Source organism: Pygocentrus nattereri, chromosome 28 (genome assembly GCF_015220715.1).
Source record: "Pygocentrus nattereri isolate fPygNat1 chromosome 28, fPygNat1.pri, whole genome shotgun sequence".
Lineage (NCBI taxonomy): Eukaryota > Metazoa > Chordata > Actinopteri > Characiformes > Serrasalmidae > Pygocentrus > Pygocentrus nattereri.
In genome coordinates, this window is record NC_051238.1 from 5,012,278 (window position 1) to 5,029,660 (window position 17,383).

Consider the following 17,383-nt stretch of genomic DNA (forward strand, 5'->3'; position numbering starts at 1 on the left):
CTGTATTTTTTCACAAGTCATGAAATAAAAAGCAATAGAAAGATCACAACAGAGGAGCTAGCTGATGCTGCCAAAGCTTATTAGTGGATCGCTTTTAGCAGCTTGGTCATAATCCTAATCCTAACCACAGTAGGAACGTGATTTCTTCAGGCTCAAGTATCCCTACGTTTCTGAAATCATATAGTAACGACAAAGAATAAGTTAAAGGTCCTAACAGACATCATTTCAAAGTGATATCAGTGCAGTTCCCATCTCATCTCCACCTTCTGAAGTGCATAATCATAAGAACAAAATGTTCTCTAACTACATTACCAATGACTTGGAATCATTCATGTCCCGGTAATTTAAAAATCTTTGATTTCTAACAGCAAATAAAGAGATCAAAGAGAAAAGTGCAGGCATTGAAATTTTCTTTGAAGTTTTCTTTTGTGTTTGTGTTTGGGTGAAGACGAGGGTGTCTCAAGAGGCCTATGAAGTGTGTTGGTGCGTGGTTGAGTGGCAGGAGGGCTACACAGCATGAATAATTGAATTATTTGTGCTGAACGCTTCCAGCGGTATCTGCTTTCGGGAGGCTGCTGATTGCCACCCCGCTAAGGCTGCAATTCACTCTGTCTCTATTAGTGGAGCAGTACAATGCTGGCTTCACCAAAAGAGGTGTAAACAAACTGGAATGGCCACTCATAACACAGCTGTTTAGGATGAAAAGGTGTCCTTGTAAGTCCCAGATCTACTTTCTATCACTTGTCTGATGAAGACATTTGTCCACCTGCTATACCAGGATCCAAAGATGCAAAGCCTTTAGCCTGTGCATTTAATTCTCAGTGACCTTTACCCAACACGCTTAATGGCCACTTCATTAGTTACATCAGCCTTGAACCTACACTCACTGTCCATTTTATCAGGTCCATTTACAGTAGTTTGTAGTTTTACAATTACAGATTGTAGTCAGTTTCTTTCTTTAATTGTTGGCCCCATGTATCAGTGGTCAGGACCCTCTCAGGACCACCTTTGGATCACACACAGCAGTGCTGTTGGAGTTTTTGATCGGCTGCTGGGCTGAGAATTGTCCGCCAACCCAAAATGTTTGGCCAACAGCATCCTCAGGCCAGAAACTGACCACTGATGAATGAATAACACAGACAGACTGCACGGCAACAAGGTGGACCAAGGTCTGATCCACTTGTACCAAATAAATGCTCACTACCATGTCAGTGCTCAAATAAGACCTGCTTAGTGGTGGTCCTGTGTGGGGCCCTGAAAACAAATGCTATATTGTAGGGAAACGGAAGGACTACAATCTATATGTGGATAGAAGGTAGATTCAAGGTAGGTGTACCAAACAGTGGCCAGTGCTGTTTTCTCCAAGTTTATCTTCGTGGTTATCTGCAACTATTTTTATTTTTATTCTTATGTTTATTCTTCGGGCAAATCTTTAGTCTTACATGGAGAAAATGACTTCCATCTGTTTGACATGCGCAAAAAATTACACCATCAGCCTCAACAAGGAACTCAGGGACTCTCAAAAAACAAACACTAATTCTAGAAATAAACAACATTTGCCTTAATGAAGTTGTTTTGGTAAATTTCTTCTGTTAGCCAGAGTTCCGTTTCGGGAACTATTGATTGGAGTTCTTAGCAGTTTTCCGTTTTTCAGATTCACCATTGATTCTTTTCTCCACCTTCCTTGTCATCCAAGTCTTCAACTGTTCCTTCTTTTTCCTTCTGGGCTTCCTGCCTTCATCAGTTTCATCCTCTTTTATTAATCGGTTGTCCTTCACTTTGTCATTCACTCCTCTGTTAGCCATAGTTCTCTTTTGGGACCTACTGATTGGAGTTTTCATCTGTTTCATAATTGGTAGTGAAGACTTCAATCATTGCACTGTCACATCCTCCTTAGGATACCAGCGTACAAAGGATCAGTCTTCAAAAGGTCTGCTTGACCTCTTGTTCACTGTTTGGGAAATGAATGCCAAAAAAGTCCCTTTTAAAACTGTTTGATGTGTTTAGCTGGGATCTGTCTGGATAGATGAGCAACATGGTTTGTTAGGGTCTTCAAGAGCCTTAGCTATCTTGGCTAATCTCAAACTTCGTCACTGGTGTCTCTGATAGATTAAGGATATTATCTACAGGTACAGCTTGCAGGTCCCCGGAGGTAAAGAATGACTCCGTATAGGGCACAATATCCTGTGCTTCTGTATCGTCCTGGTCTTCCAGTATATTTTTAGCAGACCTGGATGCGGTATCTTTAGACTGATTACTACTAGCATCTGACTCTAGGGCTTCAGCTTTAGACTCCGTTTTGAAACTTTCTACAAGGGTGTCCTCTAGGTTTTCAAGGTCACTCTTGACTTGCTCATCTTTGGCAGCCTCAGATGTCTTATCCATACCTCCAGACTCTGAATCTTTGGCGTTTTGATGTTTTGTCTCTTCCTCTTCTTCTACAGCCTCGCCATTCACCTTCCTTTCACCTTCATGTGAGATGAGGCTCTTTATGTCATCCAGCGGTTCGACAAATGTCTCAAAATACCTCGACGTTTGATGAATGTTCACCCAATTACTCACAAGATCTCCCTGATCTGCAGGAGGTGTGGCAAGAAGCTCTGCGTCTTCGCTAAATGCGGATTCCCTGTCCTCTCTTTTGAGAGCCATCACTTTCTCAGCAGGCTGTGATTCCTCTGAAGGTGAAGCAGGGGAACTGCTGCCTTCTCCATCTGGAGTGTCATCTTCAGTGGCACCATCCTGCTCGGTCTCTTCAAAAGCAGTTAAGCCAGCTTGATTGTCATCTGCTATGCTAGCTTCTTTAGCCCCATTTTCGAGGTCAGTTTCTGTACCCTTCATTTCTGACCCAGGGTCTGCTGGTTCTTCTGGAGCAGTTTTGGCATCAGATGGGACTTCGGCCTCAGCATCAGCATTGCTACTAGCCTTTTCCACTTCTTTCTCCTTGTCATATTCCTGCTCATCTTTAACACCTTCATTGGTTGCATATTGCTCTGTTTCTGTTTGGATGGTTTCTTCCTTTCCATCCTCAGACATTGCCTCACCTTCTGACTTTGCTGGAGGTTCTTTCTTTTCATTCACTCCCTCAACCTTCTCTCCAGTTTCTGTGTCCATCTCACCTGCCTTTACTTCACTACCAACTGTGGCTTCTTGTAGACCATCACTGAGAGCAGGTTTTGAGTCTTCTTTCTGTTCGTTGTCTTCCTCTTGCTCCATCTCATAATTTTCCTCTCCTTCCTGCAGCTCTGCCTGGGCCTCGACAACTTCTGTATTCTCTTCTCCACCTTCCTTGTCATCCATATCTGGGTATCCTTCATCATCAGTTTCATTCACTTTTATTGATCCATTGTCCTTCAATTCTTCCTCAGTTGTATTGTTATCTGCATCACCACTAGACTTGCTTTCACCTTCTGCTTCAGCATCTTTGTCTACTGGTGATTCTGGTTCTCTGTCACTGGCATCATCTTTAGGTTTTTCCACTTTGTCCTCCACTTCCATCTCCTCTGGCTTGTTTTCTGTTTGATTGACCTCTAAACTTCCTTCCCTTGCTGGGATTTGTTCCCCTGTATTTTCACTATCTTCAGTCACCTCTTCTTGGACTATTTCCTCATCCTCTTTTCTTTCCTCTATCTCTTGAGCCACATTGTTTCTAGCTTCCACTTTTTCTGTTTCAGGTTCTGTTTCAGGTTCTTGGTCTGATTTGGTTTCCTCCAAATTGGTGCCTGCCAGTCCTTCTTTCACCTCTACCTCATCTCCACCATCCCCATCTTCTGTCTTTTCTTCTCCACCCTTATCCTCAGATATCGCTACACTTTCTTCCACATTCACCTCTGTGTGTTCATTTGCATTGTTATCAGCAGAGTTCTCCACTTCTTCTGCTACATCCCCACTTTGGTCTTCTAATTCAGTCTCTTTCACTGGTTGTTCTCCATCATCAGGTTCATCCTCCTTGGCTGATTCATGTTCCTTTACTCCTTCCTCTGGTTTATTGCCACTGTTAGATCTACTTTCATCTTTCACTTCAGCATCTTTCTCTGCCATGGTTTCGGTACCTCCTTGATAATCTTTGTCCTCTGCTTTCTCTACACTCTCTTTCTCTGTCCTTTCTCCACCTTTAGGTTCATCCTCCTTTACTGACTCAGTTTCTTTCCCTGCTTCCTCAGGTTCAACATCATCTGTGTCTTTACAGTTTTCGCCAGTTTTACTCTCATCTTCCCCTTCAGCATCCTTATCAAGTGTGGATTCTGTTTCTTTCTGTCCACCGTCATTCACGGCATCTTCTGCATTCTCTACTATGTCTTCAACTTGTTTCTCCTCTGATGTGTTTCCTTCCTCACTGATCTCCAAATTGTTTTCGCTCACTTCAGCTTCCATTGAGATCTGTTGTTCTAGATCATCCCGAATGGTCTCTTCGCCATCTTTCTCTTCACCCTCTTCCTCCATCATTCTCACTCCATCTGCCAGACTGCCCTCCTCAGGTTCTTCCGTGCCTTCTGTAATCTTTGCACCTCTCATTTCATCAGTATCATCCTTCTCTTCTCCATCCAACTCACCAACTGCTTCTTCTTCATCTGCCCTGACCTCCTCTTTGACCTCATCTTCAGCAGATGCTTCTTCCCCAGTTCCTTCTCCTCCATTCTCTGCATGCTCGGTTTGCTCCTGGCTCTTTATCTCAGTGTCCTGATTTGTGTTATCATCAGCATCGCCTACACTCTTAGTGTCAATCACAGCTGTTTCTCTGGGGTCCTCAGGCTGAGGCTCTGTGATCACATCCTTCACCTCAAGGTCTTCCCCTGTTTGTGCTAATTCTTGTTCCTCTGCTGGAGTGTCTCCAGATTCTTCAGCATTTGTCGTATCTTGACTTTCAACTTCTTTCTCTGGTGCCAATGATTCTTCTGCATTACACTCTTCCATCTTTTTATTGTCAAGCTTTCCTGCCATTTCAGGGTCTTCATTTGCTTTATCCTCCTCTTTTTCGAGTTCCTCCTTCTCCTCCTCCTGCTCTTTGTCATCTGTCTCAGCACCCATAACAGCTGAATCATTTTGTTCCTCACCAACAGGTTGTTCATCCCTCTCTTTCTCTTGCTGTTCATTTGTGTCCTCATTAACCTCTGCACTCATCTCTTCTTCCTGTGGTGTTGACTCAGGCTGTGGTGGTTTTTCTGTTTCTTTTTCTAGCTCCTCCATGGGTTGCTCTGTATTTGCATCTCCTTCTACTGTTTTGAACTCCAGTGCAGGCTCTAGAGGTTCTGCTACATTTTCTTTAGACATCCCCTCAGATGGTGACTGTGCTGCTTCACTTTCTGGTTCTGCGCCTGTAACAAACAGCAGTTTAGCTCAGCTGTCAGTCAATAGTAAAATCTTAAACTGCAAGATGCCACGTGCCCATAATTCAGTTCCTTTCTCCTTTCTCATAACCAAACCACTGTTCAAAAGTTTGGAATAAATGATTTCATTAATGTAAAACCAATGTTGTTGAGGATAAATGTATAAAACGCTTCCATTAGGATCTCAATTAATTCCTAGGAAGCTGTGTAAAAATGATGGAACTGTGACATCAGACCAGCCCATGCATCAGAGATCTACCTCACCTGACTACTGACCTGTCACACCTGTTTCTCATTATGTGCTTAGTTCAGGTAGTATTTATGGCTGGGCTTTAGGTTAGCTCAGTGTGAAGAATTGCTTGTTTCAGAGCTACAGAGTGGATCCAGAGTGCTTTTAGTTCTTTAATTCTGACTTCCATCCATCCATCCATTATCTAACCGCTTCTCCGTCAGGGTCGCGGGGGGGTGCTGGAGCCTATCCCAGCAGTCTTCGGGCGGAAGGCAGGATACACCCTGGACAGGTCGCCAATCCATCGCAGGCAGACAGACAGTCACTCACACCTAGGGGCAATTTAGCATGTCCAATTGGCCTGACTGCATGTCTTTGGACTGTGGGAGGAAACTGGAGAACCCAGAGGAAACCCACGCAGACACGGGGAGAACATGCAAACTCCACACAGAGAGGACCCCGGTCACCCGGCCGGGGAATTGAACCCAGGCCCTCCTTGCTGTGAGGCAACAGCGCTACCCACCACGCCACCATGCCGCCCTAATTCTGACTTATCTTCTGTATTTTAGACTTTGCCATTTGCCTGCTCCCTTTGGATTTTGTGTGACTGGTTTGATTTTTTAGATAGATAGAAGTGTAGTGGGTAACACCTCTGCGCCTTCTACGCTGTAGACTGGGGTTCAGTCCCCTGCCTGGACAAGCACCCTACACTATACCAATAAGAGTTCCTGGGCAAGACTCCTAACACCGCCTTCGCCTCCCTGTGTAAACTGATCAGATTGTAAGTCACTCTGGATAAGAGCGTCAGCCAAATGCCGTAAATGTAAATGTAGATAGAACTTTATTGATCCTGAAGGGAAGCAAATTTTTATTTATTTTTTTTTCTACTCGTTTATTTTGCCAGTTTTGGATCTGATCACTCTGGAAAGTTAACTAGTAGGGCCTTGTTTGCCTCTTTTATCTGCACACGTGACACGTTCTGTCACAGTTAGAGCGATGAACAGAGCTGATACATGATTCTGTAATGACTGAGAACGCTGAATAACATTCAGATTAAAGTTATACTAAAGGTAAGAGGAATGCATTGTTTCTGAAAAGTGGTGCTCAAATCTTGAGACACATAACTTATCAAGAATTTCTGTAAATAGATAATTATAGTATGTAATGGTTTATTTAACCTCTAGATGTTTTTTAAACTGTAAAATATTGATTCAAACATCTTGAAATTCAGTTTAGTGTCTATCATATTATTTCTATCTATACTGAATGAGATATTAAATGAAAAAAAAATGCAATTATTAATATGAGAAAAGATTCCAAACTTTTGAACAGAAGTGCAGAACTTCTACATCGTCACTGTTGGAACAAAGCACTGTACCAATTTAGTTGTTTGTCTTTACGTGATTGGAAACTGTCAACAGCCCTTTACAATGTTTAAGAATTTCATGAGGAATAGACCAATAGAAATGTTCCTAGTTAATTAAGTTGCACTATAAGTTGGGGCTGTTTTTTCCTTCTCGTGTAAAATGACAAGGTTTTGTTCCAACAGTTACTGAATGATTGGTCTCAAAGTGAATAACTGCTTAATAAGCATTAAGATGTCAATTACTTCAAATGATTGTTTCCTTAGAAACAAGCAAAAAAATATAAGCATGGCTTCTAAACTTTTCGAAGTGGTCGAGTGTGCGGTCTCTTTTTAGGGAAAAAAAAACATTTGCATTGTTGTGCATTTTAAGGAGGACAAAGGCTACAGTGACATCACAAGCCTCTTCGCTCAAATCCGATTTTTTCGGGCTCAAATCTGATCTCTTTGGCAGGACGGTTCACACTCGTTCAGGTAAGTGACTCAAATTCATCATTAATGTGATGAACCGGCTCCTTAAATGAGCCTCATGAGCTCCTCCTGCTCAGTAACGTCACGTGACTGAATCACTGCATCATCAGCACAAACTAACGAGCAGAACAAGCCTTTGTTCCGATCTGGGCATCACGTTAAGGTCGCATGGCCACAAATCGGATACGTATCCGATCTAGGACCACATATGAAAGTTGGATTAGAACAGATCAGATTTGTGTCCACGCAGCCCTGAAAACACCAGATCTGAGTCACATCAGGGCAGAAAATTCGAATTAGTGCCACTTCAGCCTGGTAATGTGAACACAGGCCAAGTAATACCTGGACTGTCCTGCTGGGTCATGACGGACGCTACTTCATCTTCCTCAGTGGTGGTATCACTAAGTTCTGGCTCAGAACTGCATTCAGCCACATTCAGAATGGCGTCTGCCAACTTCTCCTGCACAGACTTGGCTTGGGTTAGGCATGGAGAAGGAGACAGGAGTGTGAAGCATGCAATGCATCGCGTTAATATGGTGAACTGTAACATTTAAACTTTCACAAATCCACATGCGGTTGATGGTTATCGTGGAGAAAATGACAGAAAGTTAAAACAGTTAATCGAATTATGGAATAAGAAGAACACGCTAAATAAAACACTCAAAACATCAGCAGGACAAATAAAGAAGGAAAAATAATTACAACACAAAATTTAAGTCTCAGAAAAGTTTATTAGCAAACAATAATCTGAAGCTCAAGCCATGCAAGTAGTGAAAATCAAACAGGACAGTTATCCTCCAAACTCGGCCCTTTCTTGAAGACACACACACACAATTATTGAAGGAGCTACGTGTGGGATTTTTATGATTATTAATGATGTAATGATCAAGACACATCACTTTGCTCACCGAGAGCCATTTTTCCAAAGTAGTAAAAGACCCTGCACCTTATAATCTCGCATAATTGTTAGAGATGCCACAGACTGGACAGTGAAATATTGGCTACAATATTGAAAAGCATTCATGATCCACAGAACAAAACCCCTAACCACTCATTTATCCCCACATGTAACAGCTTCTAACCAAGTGTACCATTACAACGACATGGTGGTAATGATTGAAATGGAATTATCCATCACGAATTGATGAAATGAAGATCACAACAAACTCAGAACACAACAACCACACGGTAAATGACTTTCAGACGTTTTTAGACCCAGTATTTTCAGTCTTTCAATGAGCAGAACTACAAATGCATCACACACACAGACACTGTCTACTGTGTAATACACACAAATGCAGTAGCTCAAATGTGAAGTTTATGAAGATGTTCACAATGATCTCAACATCTTTACCACGTTGAAAGTCCAAAAATACTGGCATGTGCTGGACACAGTGCTGATGGCAAAACACAAATACTCAAAACAAGCTTGATTTTCAAAATAAACACAAAATTATAAGGAATATAAACCGAACTGGTGTAAAGTTTCAGGCACCACAACAAACAAATGGCTTTTTCCATTGTCCTGTCAGCCGGTGAGCTGCTCACTCCATCATTTTGTAGAGAGATTTCATCCACCGTCTTTGTTGGTGACGCGCAGGTTTGGCAATTTAGTTACATTTTTTAATATTTCGGTTCCGTTGAACATTTTGGTAGATTAATGTCTCCTATTACAGTGTGTACACCGATCAGCCATAACACGATGACCGCCTCCTTGTTTCTACGCTCGTTGTTCTTATCAGCTCCACTTACTGTATAGCTGCACTCTGTAGTTCTACAGTTACAGACTGTAGTCCATCTGTTTCTCTGATACTCTGTTACCCTGTTCTTCAGTGGTCAGGACCCCCATGGACCCTCACAGAGCAGGTACTATTCGGGTGGTGGATCATTCTCAGCACTGCAGTGACACTGGTGTGTTAGTGTGTGTTGTGCTGGTACAAGTGGATCAGACACAGCAGTGCTGTCCACTCTATTAGACACTCCTACCTTGTTGGTCCACCTTGTAGATGTAAATCTGCTGCTGCACAGTTTGTGTTGGTCATCATCTAGTCCTTCATCAGGGGTCACAGGACGCTGCCCACAGGACGCTGCCCACAGGACGCTGCCCACAGGACGCTGTAGGCTGGATGTGTTTGGTTGGTGGACTGTTCTCAGTCCAGCAGCGACACTGAGGTGTTTAAAAACTCGAGCAGCACTGCTGTGTCTGATCCACTCAGACCAGCACAACACACACTAACACACCATCACCACATGGCAGTACCTGCAGTACCTGCTCTGTGAGGGTCCATGGGGGTCCTGACCACTGAAGAACAGGGTAACAGAGTATCAGAGAAACAGATGGACTACAGTCTGTAACTGTAGAACTACAGAGTGCAGCTATACAGTAAGTGGAGCTGATAAAGTGGACAGTGAGTGTAGAAACAAGGAGGCAGTGATGATGTTCTGCCTGATCAGTGTATGTATAGCTGTAATAATATCTTCAAAAATGACAACATGATCATGCAAAATGCAGGCATTTACATTAAAAACAGTAAGTGCTACAGCGCTAAATGCTTTGGTTCTAATGGTAAAAGCCAACAGAGAGAGATGAACACAAGCTCCAACCAAAGGTAGCACACAGAAGCAAGGCTGCGTTCACATTACAGGCCTAATGGCTCAAATCTGATTTTCTGCTCAGGTCCGATTTCTCTGACTCACACTCGACGAAGGAGGAAAAGGTGAGATGAGCTGATTTTCCCCCATTTACAGGCTTTAACGTCTGTTCAGTGCTGCTGCCATAGTAACGCTGAGTGATAGCGCAGCGGGAAAAAAGGACATGAATTCTGATCTGAGCGTCACATTGAGGTCACAGGGCCACGAATTGGATAGGCATCTGATCTAGGACCACATATGAAAGTGTCTCAGGTCGGATTTGAAAAGATCAGATTTGTGTCCACACAGCCCTGAAAACACCAGATCTGAGTCACATCAGGGCAAAAAATCAGATTAGTGCCACTTCAGCCTGGTAACGTGAACGTAGCCTAAAACGTGCACTGCTGCTCACCTTTCTCTGGTTCTACCTCCTTTCTTTCATCCTCAGCTTTGACGTGGTCTTCAGCTGCTCCCTCTCCGTCGTCCCTCTCCGTGTCTTCAGATATCTCCACCTCACTCTTTTCTTTCAAGCTGTCCTGGGTTTGTGATTCTTCCTCCGTTTGCTGGGGCAGAGACACAGAGCTGGTCTCCATGGCTTCTGTCTCCTCTACTTTGGTGTCTTTTTCTGAAGTTAATGTAGAAACGTGCCTCTCTGGTTCCACGTTCCCTTCTGGGACATCCTTTTCATCGTCTGGTTCTGGGCCATCCTCGCTCTCATCTTCTTCACTGCTGGACGAGGTGCTCGACAGAGACGAGACGGACGATGACCGTTTGACCTCTGAAAAGATGGTTTAAAGGAGAGAATGTAATCAGATGAGACACAGCAAGTGTTTCTGTTTTATAGTAAGAATATTAAAAAGATAATGTGGCTTTGCAGGTTAGCAGAATCACATTCCTAAAGATTATAGATTATTGTTTTATATATTAGAGCTACTTTTGATTATACAACAGTTAGTTCTGGCCACGCAAGCTGATTGGCCGAGAAGCGCTCTAACCGTGCTGTTATTTCACCATAACATCATGGCTTTGTCACACTGTATCACTCCGCTGAGACGCTGTTGCTAAGCAACGACTTTGACAGCTGTAGGAGACGCAGCTGTGACAGAAGAACAGCTGAACAACTTGGAATCAGCCAGAAATGAACCCAACACCATTCGCCAAACTAAACGGGCTGTAAGAAGCTTTACAGACCGGCTGGAACAAAACAACATTAATACTGATCTAGAGAAACTGACCAAACTGAGCTGAACCTGATATTGGCTCAGTTTTACGGCTCAGTCTGATTCTGTCCGACTCTGAAGATCAGACCACACGTTTGGTGAATCACAGCCGTGATGTTATTTCGCGACAACACAGTTCCTCTCAAAAAGCTTGTGCAAAAAGCTTCTATCTCTATTTTCGTAGTTTTTCACTTTTTTGCATAATTTTAAAACTCTAGTTACCCTGTGATTGTGTTAAAATTTCATGATGAATGGACTGATAGAAACTGCAGAACCAAAAAAAAGCTGGTTACATTAACTTTCATTGCAGGTGAAAAATGTTTTTTTCTTCTCTTGACGTTACCGTTTTGGAGAGGCATGTTTTTTGCTGACAGCATATGTAAGAGTTTTTTGTTTAACCCATAAATGACTTTGGCGGAATTTCAGAACTAAATACATCGTTATCTGCTACCTCTGTGTTATTAGTGTGTTGTTTATTACAGTTACGCTTCTGTTTTTTTGGGATTTTCTCCCCAATTTAGTCGTCTCCAGTTCCACCCGCTACTTAGGACTCCCCCAATCACACGGTACTACCTGTGCTAGGAGGGTGAAGGCCAACACAGGCTTCCTCCAGAACCTGTGAGGCGCCACCACATCTTTTCAAACTGCCGCTCACGCAACATCAGCGGACAGCTGAACTCGGCAACTGCCAGATCTGTTACATCAGCTAACAGACGCCTGAGCTGGCTATCCTACCCACCCAGGGAGCATCTCCAGGCATGGAACTCATGATCCCATGATAGGGCCAGTGCTCAGAGGGTTTCTCCACTCGGGAGACCCACAGTTGTTTCTTTAACCCTTATGAGTCTGGATTTACTGTCATTTTGTTTAGAATCTTTTGTTCAGAAAGTTTGGAATCTGTATGTTTCAGGCAAATTTCTCCACTGGTTTCTATGAACTGTGTTTCACAACTTTAACTGCGACCTCTGTGGGTTGAAGACTGTATTACAGAGTGAAGCAAAACTAACTACTTTTGTCTGAATCTCCAGCTTCACTGTCTGAGTCTTGCTTCTTTTCTGTCACTTCATTTTCATTCTCGTCCTTCTTTCCGCTTTCCTCCTCATCTTCCCTGGTCGGAGAAGGTGTTGTTTCATTCCCCTCGTCTGCTCCGTCTTCCACAGGGCCTTCATCATCAGCCTCAAAGTCTTCCTCATAGTCTAGAGGAAAAACAATCTACAATCAGGTTTCAGTGCAGCTAAATTCAGATTTTAGTTTTTTTGTGCTTTTTCCATCAGGAAGAAACAATTTTGAGTAAAACTCCCTAAGAACATAAGGAAGAACCACTGAGAGGAACCAAGACTCAAAAGAAGAAACTCCCTAATATCATAAGGAAGAACCACTGAGAGGAACCAAGACTCAGAAGAAGAAACTCCCTAATATCATAAGGAAGAACCACTGAGAGGAACCAAGACTCAGAAGAAGAAACTCCCTAATATCATAAGGAAGAACCACTGAGAGGAACCAAGACTCAGAAGAAGAAACTCCCTAATATCATAGGGAAGAACCACTGAGAGGAACCAAGACTCAGAAGAAGAAACTCCCTAATATCATAAGGAAGAACCACTGAGAGGAACCAAGACTCAAAAGAAGAAACTCCCTAAGAACATAAGGAAGAACCACTGAGAGGAACCAAGACTCAAAAGAAGAAACTCCCTAAGAACATAAGGAAGAACCACTGAGAGGAACCAAGACTCAAAAGAAGAAACTCCCTAAGAACATAAGGAAGAACCACTGAGAGGAAAACAGAATTAAATAAATGTTTAAAAATGAAATAATTCAGTCATAAAACTGAAAGCTGAAAACCGAAGGTACCGTTTTTAGCTTTGCCGTCTCCTTTTGTATCAGTCTCCTGTGGTTGGCTGAGATCGGGCTTCTCCTCCTCCTCGTCCTCTTCGTCGTCTTTAGAGGTTCCTCGAGACGTGGACAGAAGTGGATCCTCTTTCACTCTCTTTGGTGGAGTGGGTTTTTTGTCCAATCCCATGGCAATAATGCATCTGTAGAACGATATCAGATCTAGTTTATTATTGTGTGAAACCCCACGGAGAGAGGAGACAACCTGCACTGAACTGAACAATAAAAAGCCATGTCTTCAAACTTCAAATTCAAATCAACCTTTTGCATAACTTTTTATTTTATTTTCTATTTAGTCCCAATCCCATTCGCCCCTTGCCCTACCACTTGGCCCTTAGGCCTCTGTTTAGTGCGTTCATGTCTGGGGTAGGCTGTCCCGATTCCTATTGAGGTAGAGGGATGGGGTGAAGTGTTAGAGCTACATGACCCTCCAAACAGAGTGTTATCAGCTGAGCAAGACGGCTGAGCAAGAGACCAAAGAAAACCCACAAATGTGAGAATTTTCTCCGTTAAAAAATTACGATAATCATTAAATTATATTAGTTTAATGTTGTTTCAACGTATTATGGTCCTTTTCTTCATAACAAGCACAGAACATGGCGAATAATATGCTAATGTCTCGGTACCTAGCTAGCTAACTTTCCCGTTCCACCTTGGTTGGTTGGTGTAGGTCAGTGGTTGGATAGTGTAGTGGGTAACACCTCTGCCTTCTACGCTGGAGACTGCTGTGTCTGATCCACTCGCACCAGCACAACACACACAACCACCACCACGTCAGTGTTACTGCAGTGCTGAGAATGATCCACCACCCAAATGGACAGTGAGGGTAGAAACAAGGAAAAGCTTCAAATGTTCGTATTCAATCTTGAGCGGCCTCAAAATGTTAATGTTCACCAGCTTTAGCTCAGCGCTAACGTACTATGAGAAATCCCATAGGGGCACTAGCATTATTGTAGAGGTGAGGTTTTACGGAGGTTTGTGGACTGAACTGAAGGCCCAGCTCTATTAGTCATGGTGCGCCCAAAGGTTTGAACCCAAAGGTTCAAACGCCGCTCCGTGTGATATAGGGTGGTGGGGAAAGTTGGAAAGTTGACCTTAACGTGGTCTCTGTTCTCTGTGTGATACTATTCTGACTCCTAACGTTGCTGACCTGTAGCAGGGCGATGCTCCCTCCACCCCGGTGAAGCCGAAGTGACCGTGCCGCCCGCCGAGCCGCGAGCCTTTCCTGTGTTTAAACTCACAGCAGGAGCTGAGGCGCTCCACCTGCAGCCCATTTAGGAAGAAGGTCAGGCTGAAGGGGAAACCACGGTGACGGCGAGAGACAAAGTGGAACGTCTCTACCAGAAAGAGGGGAAAAATAGGATTAGTACCATCGCTGCTGGATCAGAACCTCGTATCGGCAAGTAACTTTACCGGAAAAGGAAAAAACTTTCTTAAAGCTGCACTGGGTGAGTTTTAGAGATTTGGAGACCTCTCTGGTAGAAATGTGTGACTGCACAGAATTGGGTAACTTCTTGTTGTGCTTCAGACCTCGTTCCCCGAGCAGACAAATCTGAGGATTGCGAGGCATTGATAAAGTAATCAAAGACAACCGTCTTCCCAGGATGTGACTGAATTATTTACTATTGTCATTGGTATAATCTTAATTCTGCATCTGAGACCTGAACACTGAGCCCAACCTTCTTTTAGAGGCTGTGGATGAGACGTATAAAATTGTACTCGTAAATGACTGAACACTACATTTTCATTTAGACCTTCAAGTATTTGTTGCACATCTCGAGGCCAGGAGATTTGATTTTGATTTGATTTCAAATCCATCACCGTACACTGTGTGAACAGGTTGGCTGGTCATCTCTGTCTGTGCATCGGGAAACACATTGGCTTCACTTACTGGCCATGTGCCATCGTACACTATTAGAAATAAAGGTTCTGTACATTTTGTTCATCAAGGTACAGACAATGTAAATGTTCCCTCAAAGGTACAGCAGCGTTTTTAAGGTCAGTTGTGAACCTTAAATACATTTCGTATTTGTACCTTTTCATAACCGAATGTTTTACAACAGAACAGAAGAATAAAGCCCTGGAGGCGAGGCGGGAGGAGTGGAGTCAGTACAGCTTAGAACAGATCATTTCAGTGGATTAGGGTTCAGTTATGATCCCTGACTGAAGGTACTGAGATGTACCCTTGAGGGTCCCACCACATTGACAGTTTAGTACCTTTGCTTCTGAGAGTGTACATCATAAAAATGCTCAGTGTAAATAATGCCAGTGACTCATTCCAGTGACTGGGTTACCCTTCAGGGGCTGAGAGCTTTTACTGAACTGGGAAAATCTGCTTCTAGCTACAGCTCCAGTGAGCTGGAATTAATTACAGGAACCTCTAAAGCTTCGCTCACTGGTGTCACATTAACATTTTAAACTTTTAGTCTCTAACCACCTCCACTTAGACTGCTCCTGCTTTACTCGATTTTATTTAACTTATACTTAACTTTTATTTTATTATTGCCCATGTTTGTTTTACATCTTTTACTTCTTTCCTTATTTCATTAATTATGGTTTTTTATTCCATCCCTAGCTCTGTCGCCTCACAGCAAGTAGGGCCTGAGTTCAATTCCCCGGCTGGGTGACCGGGGTCCTCTCTGTGTGGAGTTTGCATGTTCTCCCCGTGTCTGTGTGGGTTCCTCCACGTTCTCTGGTTTCCTCCCACAGTCCAAAGACATGCAGTCAGGCCAATTGGACATGCTAAATTGCCCCTAGGTGTGAGTGAATGTGTCTGTCTGCCCTGCGGTGGACTGGTGACCTGTCCAGGGTGTACCCTGATGACCGCTGGGATAGGTTCCAGCCCGCCCACCTGACCCAGAAGGAGAAGCGGCTTAGAAGATGATTTATTTATTTATTTATTTTTACTTTTTACTATTAAACTTACCGCTATGATTATTATTACTTTTTTAGCATTTGATATGTTTTTATAATCCAGCTTCTCAATCCCTAATTTCTAGAAGGTCTCCCTCAATGTATTCTGAGGTTTAAATAAAGGTTGATTGATTGATTGATTGATTTTCTCATGCCAACAGGTCAAGATCCCGTCCATTTTAATTGATCTTTATTAAAACATATGGGTGTGAAATGTAACTGCCCACAGTTAGGCCAAATCATCTTTATGTGAGGACACCAAACAAAGAAAATCCTGACTCTTAATTTTAAAATGTTTAGTGTTAACTTTCATGTACTTGAATATGTCTAAATATTGATACTTTCACTCTCGACTACTTCCATAAACTTCTGAGGAAGCTGCTCGGCTAAAGGACTGAATAAGAGCGTGGCAGTTTTTTCTGAACTTCACAGAAGCAGAACAATCAGCATGGTATCAAACTGATGATCACTAATATCAATAAACAATCTCTGTTATACTGCGACACTTACGGTTAGCCTGTGGTGCTAATGTGGAAGTGCTAATGAGGAACTAGTTCAAACGAGTCCCAAAGTGCTGAATGCAGCGAGTGAATAGATCACAAAACCTGCGTAAGAGCATCCCAGTAAATTTAAGTTAGACAATTTGTGTAACTCAGCAATAGTTGGTGCATATATACATGTATATGCATATATCCACCTATAGTGAATGTCCTTTGTTCATATGTTCAAGATTCTCTCTCTCTCTTATTTTTTGGGAAATCTGTACACAAAGATCCCCAGACCTTCCTCCTACTTGATGACTCTGCAGAATTGTTTTCTACTCATCAAAAAAGGTTTTTTTTGGCGGCCTCACAGCCAAAAAGACACTGATGTGCTTTAAGCCCTCTGTTCCTACGTTGATGCCGAGCGATGGTTGTTGACTCTGTGCTATATCTGTTGCGGGGGGCTCTATGGGCATGTCCTGGGCTTTCTGAACATAGTTCTTGTGTTCTTTGTGTTTGCTTGTTAATAAAATATTGATCATAAAAAATAAAAACATGCAGATTTAACCTGCAGGTTACCGAGAAAGATCCACAAGGCTGTAAGACATTTTTGACGAGGCTGTTAAGGAATTATGCCGATTTTCTGCAGACTTCCAGAGGCTACACACACTTTCCTTGTGGGGTTACTCAAACTTCAGGAAACGTACAAGATGACATAAATGACACAGAAAGAGCTACAAAAAATAAGAAGAACAACTAATATTTTTCACTAAAACATAAAAAGAAGACATTTCAAAGAAAGTACTACACAGTTCAGGTGAAAATGTGCAGAATTTAGCATCAGAATTCATTCCAAAATG

The 17,383-nt window shown here is 42.8% G+C and overlaps 1 protein-coding gene across 3 annotated transcripts in view; it reads right to left on the minus strand.

Annotated features, from left to right (window-relative positions):
* Nucleotides 1–17,383, minus strand: part of erich3 (glutamate-rich 3) — a 31,966-nt gene continuing 14,583 nt past the window's right edge. For 2 of the 3 annotated variants that reach the window (XM_037535941.1, XM_037535939.1), the window contains exons 9-14: nucleotides 14,279–14,465; nucleotides 13,090–13,271; nucleotides 12,246–12,434; nucleotides 10,431–10,796; nucleotides 7,730–7,861; nucleotides 1–5,312 (exon numbers count right to left, since the gene is read on the minus strand). In XM_037535941.1, coding sequence (XP_037391838.1) covers nucleotides 2,062–5,312; nucleotides 7,730–7,861; nucleotides 10,431–10,796; nucleotides 12,246–12,434; nucleotides 13,090–13,271; nucleotides 14,279–14,465 — 4,307 coding nt within the window. In that variant the 3' untranslated portion in view covers nucleotides 1–2,061. The remainder of the gene's footprint in view (nucleotides 5,313–7,729; nucleotides 7,862–10,430; nucleotides 10,797–12,245; nucleotides 12,435–13,089; nucleotides 13,272–14,278; nucleotides 14,466–17,383) is intronic. The other variant, XM_037535940.1, reaches the window with a different exon arrangement.